Consider the following 7,274-nt stretch of genomic DNA (forward strand, 5'->3'; position numbering starts at 1 on the left):
CAAATCAAGAAACCCAGAGTCAGACCTCCCTGGGCTCTCAGGGAGCTACCATCCCTGTGGTTTTGTCAGGGGACAGGATTCCAACTAAGGCGGGGCCTTTCCAGGTTGTTGGGAGCCTGGGCCACCTTAATTCCGTGAGCACTCCTGCTTGGAGAACTACAGGAGCAGGAAAGGGAGGGGGACCCCGGAAGCCCAACCCCATTCCATGCTCCAGGGTGGTGACCCGCAGCCCGCGCCCCCCCCCAAGCCCCGCCCCCCCCCCACATCCCCCACCCACAACACCAGACGGTTAGCCAGACCCCGCGGCTATAGCCGCGGCTCCCAGGTTGCCCGTCAGGCAGCACCATGCGGCCCAGAACACTGCTTCTCATCCTCCTGGGCCTGGGCCTGGGCCTGGGCCTGGGTCGCGGCCGCCTCCCGGGGCCCACGGCTCCTGGCAGAGCCCTGGCTGCTATCCCTGTCTCCCCGGCGACCCCAGCCGCCGCGTCCGGACCCCACCCATCAGATGCCGCCTCGGCCCGCCGCCTCCCGCCAACCGTCCGGACTCCCAGCACGGCCCTCGGAGACGCGGCCGCGCTGCGCGTTTGGAGGGCCGCCCCGGGCCTCGGGGAGGCGACCGGCAGCGCCCGCGTCCGACTGCGGCCCCGCGCGGCCCCTGGCGGCGGCGTGATCCTGGCCGGTGGCGGCCGCCTCTGCCTGCCCCGCGGCCCCGCGCGCCCGCTCTGTGTCCTGCTGCGCGTCCTGCTGCGCGCGCGCCTGGCCGCCGCGCCCGCGCTCGTGCACCTGCGGCTGTCTGCGCGCCGCGGCCGGCTGTCCCTGCTGTGGAGCACGGCGCTGCCCCGCGCGCTCGGGCGCCCGGAGTGGACCTTCTGGCTCGTGCCGCTGCGGCCCGCCGGCCCTCGGCGCCCCCGCCGTTCCACCTCCGACCTGCCGGCCGCCGGGCCTCGCCCCTCCGCGGGCTTCGTGGCCCAAACGGAGTGTCCCACGGATGGGCCCACGCCTGTTGTCCTGGAAGCTGTCAGCTCGGACGGGCCTCAAGCCATCCAGTCTTCCGTGTCCTGCCAGGTATCCCCAGACGAGCCCTGTGCGATCACCATGGTGAAGATCAACAGGAACAAAGATGATGAACCCTTGGTGCTGACCAGGAAGATGGAGGCTACCCTCAATGCCACCTACAAGTACAACTGTCCATACTCCACCTTAATTGTTTCGTACTGGCAGGTGTTTTCCGTGCCCTCGGTAAATGATCTGCCCCGGTGGTACAGACCATTGGATATACCAATCACAAAATCAGGGAGGGCGCCAACATTTCTACACATCCCTCCAAAATCTTTAACATGGGGGGTGTATGTGATTAGATTCGTAGTCGACGTATATGCGAATCGAAATTGGCCTCAGGCCTCAGCCTCAGATTTCATGTATGTCAGCATCGTTAGAAGTGACCTAGAAGCAGTTATTCCTGGGGGTCCCAACATAACAATCAAATTCACAGATCAGCTGGTTCTGGATGGAACAGGGTCGTCTGATCCAGATTCGGACAACCCTTCGGAGGGACTCCTCTTTTCTTGGTACTGTACCACAGATCCGAAAAACTACCAGGGATATAAAATCACAGTGATGAGCAACAGCGTCTGCACCCCAAAGCAGACTAATCTGAACTGGAAGGAGGCCCCTGGCCCTGTCCTCACACTTCAGCCAGGAACACTGAAAGGTGGAGGTGTGTATTTCTTCAGAATGGTGATCCGCAAGGGTGATAGGAAAGCCTATGTTGATAGAAAGGTACACGTGCTCAAAGGACCAGTTCCCACAGCAAACATCTCGTGTATTGAAAACTGTGATGCCGTTTTGGGTATTTCAGCCAGATTTTCTTTGTTTCTCAATTGCACAACTTGTTCAACAAGCCAGGATGTATATAAGTGGACGATTCTGTCATCTCTGGGGGATGAGGTAAACTTTGATTGGGCGAAACACACCACAACAGGGAGGAATGGGGCTCATTTGTCTATAAAAGCTTTTGCTTTGAAGGATTTTCCTGAAGCTAAGTTTTGGGCTTCTGTGCATCTAGCAAGTTGGAGTGGGCATAACGTGGACTTGAAGCACCCCTTTGTTATCAACCATGTCCCTGAAACCGGAGAGTGCAGCATTAATCCAGCTACAGGAGTTGCCTTTGTTACCAGGTTTGTCATCCGGTGCTCTAATTTTAAGGATGAGAACTTCCCTCTTACATACAAAATGGTAGTCTCTGATTTGTATGGTTTGGGCCAGATCAGTTCTGTAAAAGAGAACACCTTGGGGGCCATCCTGTATATGGGGAATGAATCCACATCGCCCCCTTCCTTTCTCCCTGTGGGTGTGTTGGCTAATCATTATGCCATGAAGATATCTGTTCAGGTGTATGACTCTCTAGGAGCTTTTTCTCAGGCGACTTTGTTCGCGACCGTACATGCCCCTACGGATGAAATCTCAGCGAAGGGTGTGCTCGATCGCTTATTCAATTTCACCATGGGACCAAATTCATCGCTCTCTACTTTGCTTGACAGCCAGGAATTTCTACCTGCAGGTTATTTAATATATATAGCAGCTTCTGTTTTGAATAACATGAAACCTGAATTAAGTTTGGAAGCTGACAAAGCCAGACTCCGGGAATACCTTGTCAACCAGACTTTCATTCTTCCCAATAGCACTTTGGTGGAAATTAGCCAGGTAGTCATGAGTGTTACTGAGTTAACCCAGACGACCGCCGGATTCACTCGAATGGCTCAGAAACTGGCCACAGTGAGGATTTGGCTAGCAAATCGAGCCCTACAGCAGTCTGGACAGAATGATGCACACGTTCACTCTGAACAAATAGAAACTGTGAGCACTGGGATATTAACAACTTTGTCTAATATCTTGAAACTGACCGTTAGCTATGAAGTGGTTGACGAGCCTTTCTATGTGTTGGAATCACTAGCAGACACAGTGTTGGAGGGTAAAGTGCCAGGGAACGAGACCACCGCAATGACGGCCTCCAGCCTTAACGTGTATGTCAGGAAAACTGAAAGGTGGGATGTTACCGATATCTTCAGGGATGAGAAAAGCAGTCGAAATTATTTTCGTCCGATGCTAAATGTGAGCAGTATTCCCAGTTTACATGAAAATGCCCTGATTTCCACCATGTTTTGTGAGTTTGCTGATGATCCGTTTCCTTGGATGAATGAGCAGGAAAGCTGTTCTGCGGAGGTGGTTGGATTCAGGATGACAGGGACCACGCCTGACGGCGACGTGGTCGAGATCATGCCTGATGTAGCAGAAGTGTACATCGCCAGAAAAAACTTGAGCTTTGCAGCTTTTAACCTCACAGTGGGACCCGAGAGTGAGACCGGGGGAGCTGATGAGTCCTTGAAAAGGACGACAGGGGAGTTTAGGGTTGAGGTGGACAGCAGTGTAGTGAAGGAGTTGCTGGTCCACATTGTGACCCAAGTGACCGTGTTGTTCACGGTGTTCGTGTATGCTGGCAGTGAAATTACCCCCACTGCTCTGGTCGCCACCTTCCTTGTGCCCCATGACATCCCTCCCATGACCAACCAGAGTGACCTGTTTGACTCAGCCTGTGCCGTTAGGGAGGCCCGCGTGGTTTGCCTTCCAGCGTCCCTGCTGCAAGTCATAGCTCAGCGAGGCGGCTCGTCTGAGTGCACCTTGATCATTGCTCTGCAGGCACCTCGTTTTGTCATGACAGCCAATGACAAGCTAGTGAGAATCGCTCTTTTCAGTGCTCACTGCCTAGACATGTATGGGATCCAGAGCGACTGGAGAGAAGACACCTGTGTTCTCGGAGAGAGGACCACTTGGCTAAGAGTGCACTGCATCTGCCAAAGCACAAGGAGGGTCCGGCGGCAGCTGGATCTAATAAAACAGGCCAGCAGGCACCTGCAAACCCACTTTTTGACGGCCATTGTGATTGTGCTCCCCAATGCTGTGGACCTACGGTTGGAGGTCATCAAGAACGTTACCCATAACCCTGTGACGCTCTTCACTGTACTGTTCATTATGCTGATGTACATAATCCTAGCTTTCTGGGCCTTGCACAGGGATGACATGGATCAGTATCTTCGGCAACATGTGATAATTCTACTTGATAATGACCCTTATGATAAGGTGTGTTACCTCGTGACTGTTTTTACAGGAAGCCGTTATCGGGCTGGGACCAGGGCCGATGTCTTCATTCAACTTATGGGAACGGAAGGTGCCAGCGATGTGCATTGTCTGAGCCATCCGTATTTTGCAACACTCTACCGTGGAGGCATCAACACTTTTCTCCTAACCACAAAAAGGGACTTGGGGGACATCCATTCCATTCGTGTGTGGCACAACAATGAGGGCAAATCCCCCAGCTGGTATCTAAGCAGAGTCAAGGTAGAAAATCTGTTCAGCCGACACATCTGGCTGTTTTTATGCCGGGAATGGCTTTGTATTGACACCTCTTTGGACAGAACACTTCGTGTTACCGACCCAGACCAGCCTATCGACAGAAAGGACTATTTCCTGATAGAATCAGCTTACAGGATGGGGAGAGATCACCTGTGGTTCTCTATTTTCTCCACTATCATTGATAGCCCATTCAATCGGCTGCAGAGACTGTCCTGCTGTTTGGCAGTGCTGATGGCCTCCCTTCTGTGTAATATTATGTTCTTTAATCTCGACAGACCAGAAAATTTGGCTTCAGGAGAGGGGAGCTACGTCAGGTCAATGATGATAGGACTGGAAAGTGTGTTAATTACGCTGCCTCTGCAAATATTGATCATTTTTCTCTTCACCTACTCCCAGAGGGAACCTCGTGTGACTCTAGAAAAGGTATCTCCCCGGAAGACTTCTTCCATGGAGCTGGAGAATTTATACTGGGAGGAATTTCTGAGAAGATGGTATGCTCGTGAATCAGGGGACTCATCCATCAAGGGGCCTTTGGAGCCTCCAACTGGGAAAAGGCCCAGACTTCAAAAGACTGCCCAGGCGCTGTCTGCGACGCGGCACCAGCCTAAGAAGAAAGAGAGCAGGGACTCGCGCACCCAGGCAACAAACATTAATGCCAGTAACGCAAACACAAATAACAATCAAAATGTTCCTTCTGGAGAGCCGCCATCCCATGCGGGTCCCACTCTGGAACTCAAGGAGAAGAGCAGTTTCATTCTGCCTTCATGGTGCCTTCATATAGCGTGGCTGCTGGTTTTCGCCACGTCCATTATGTCTTCGTTCTTCATCATATTTTATGGGCTGACCTATGGCTATGAAAAGTCAATGGACTGGCTCTTTGCATCGTTTTGTTCATTCTGTCTGTCCGTTTTTCTGGTGCAAACTTGTAAAATTATACTTCTGTCAGGCTTCAGATCTAGTTCGCCCAAGTATTGTAAAAACCTTTCATGGGAAAGCCAGTTCCGCTACACTGAGATCGAGCTACAGAGCACACTGAGCCCAGAAGAAATGCAAAGGCGACAGGAGCAGATCATGGAGCTCCGAAGATCGAGGATGTACCAGCCCCTCACCGAAGACGAAATCCTAATATTCAAGAGGAAGAGGGCAATTAAGAGGAGGGCTTTCCTGTTCCTGTGCTGCGTTCTGACTCACTTCATCTTTCTCGCCCTCCTGTTGAGGCTCGTCGCCCTCCTGCGTCACACGGACAGCTCTTACTATAACCAGTTTGTTCGCGATCGGTTCTCTGTGGATCTCGGCTCGGTGACCAAGCTGGAGGACATCTACAGGTGGCTGAGCAGCGTGCTGGTGCCCCTGGTCCACCACGACCCGAATCCAGCCTTTCTGCCCGACAGCTCCTCTAAAATCCTGGGGCTTCCGCTGCTGAGGCAGGTGAGGGCAAGACCTGGCGAGAAACTCTGCCTGCCTGCCAGCTTTGCCCAAACCAGCATGGGAAGAGAAATCCATTGTCATCCCAGCTATGGCACTGACCCGGAAGACACCAGAAGCTACTCTAGCCTTTGGAACAACGTGCTCAAGAGGCCTGAGGATAAGAATACCAATGGGTTTACTTACAAGCCTCCAGAGAAGATCTGGGGGTATGTCTCCCACGGACTCTCACACACCTACGGGTCGGGAGGCTATGCGTTCTATTTTTTCCCAGAGCAGCAGCCTTTTAATTCCACCGTGAGGCTCAGGGAACTCCAGAGCAGCGAGTGGCTTGATGAGAAGACGTGGGCCGTGATTCTGGAGCTGACCACCTTCAACCCAGACGTCAGTCTGTTCTGTAGCATTTCTGTCGTTTTCGAGGCTTCTCAGTTAGGGGTTGTGAACACGAGCTTATCCGTGCACTCCTTCTCGCTTGCTGATTTCGACCGGGAGACTTCCGCCGAAACCTACTTGTATGTGGCCATTCTCATTTTTTTTTTAGCCTATGTGGTCGATGAGGGTTATATCATCATGCAAGAAAGGGCCTCGTACGTGAGAAGTGTGTATAATCTGCTCAACTTTGCTCTAAAATGCATATTTACTGTGCTGATTGTGCTCTTCCTTAGGAAGCACTTCTTGGCCACTGGCATAATTCGCTTTTACTTGTCGCACCCTGAGGACTTCATTCCGTTTCATGCAGTTTCTCAAGTAGATCACGCCATGAGGATCATTTTGGGTTTCCTGTTATTTCTGACCATTTTGAAGACCCTCAGGTATTCCAGAATCTTCTATGATGTGCGCCTGGCTCAGAGGGCCATTCAGGCGGCCCTTCCCGGCATCTGCCACATGGCCCTGGTGGTGTCCGTGTACTTTTTTGTGTTCATGGTCATCGGCTCCCTGGTGTTTGGTCAACACGAGTGGAACTACAGTAACCTGATTCATGGTATGCAGACGATATTCTCCTATTGCGTTCCAGCGTTTCAGAACACCGAGTTCTCCAACAACAGGGTTCTGGGGGTCCTGTTCCTCTCTTCTTTCGTGCTGGTTATGATCTGCGTATTGATCAACTTATTTCGGGCAGTGATTTTGTCTACCTATGAGAAAATGAAGCAGCCCGTGTATGAGGAACCATCGGAGGAAGCGGAAGCAATGACCTATCTGTGTCACAAGCTAAGAGCAATGTTTAGGTTTCTGACCTTCCAACCCAGGGACAAAGATGAACCAGAGTTCTTTGTCAACATGCTGTATGGGCAGCCAGAGAAGAACAGCCGGCGGTATCTGGGGCTGAAGACCAGAAACATCAAAGGGAAGAAAATGGTTTATCTTGTTGTGTGATGAGTGACAGGTTCAAGACCCACAGGCAAGACACCCACCCCTGCCCCGATGTTGTTTCTCCGGAT

The 7,274-nt window shown here is 52.3% G+C and overlaps 1 protein-coding gene across 1 annotated transcript; it reads left to right on the forward strand.

Moving 5' to 3' along the window:
* The first annotated feature begins 345 nt into the window (after nt 1-345).
* LOC116863632 (polycystic kidney disease and receptor for egg jelly-related protein-like) lies at nt 346-7,213 on the forward strand. Its single transcript, XM_032851029.1, has one exon. It carries the CDS (start codon nt 346-348, stop codon nt 7,207-7,209), a length of 6,864 nt encoding a protein of 2,287 aa, XP_032706920.1. The 3' UTR covers nt 7,210-7,213.
* Nucleotides 7,214-7,274: the final 61 nt, after the last annotated feature.

This window comes from Lontra canadensis, unplaced genomic scaffold (assembly GCF_010015895.1).
Source record: "Lontra canadensis isolate GAN:19392208 unplaced genomic scaffold, GSC_riverotter_1.0 scaffold1933, whole genome shotgun sequence".
Lineage (NCBI taxonomy): Eukaryota > Metazoa > Chordata > Mammalia > Carnivora > Mustelidae > Lontra > Lontra canadensis.

Coding starts and splice junctions, on each gene's coding strand:
- LOC116863632 (XM_032851029.1), top strand. CDS start 346: ATGCGGCCCAGAACACTGCTTCTCATCCTCCTGGGCCTGGGCCTGGGC.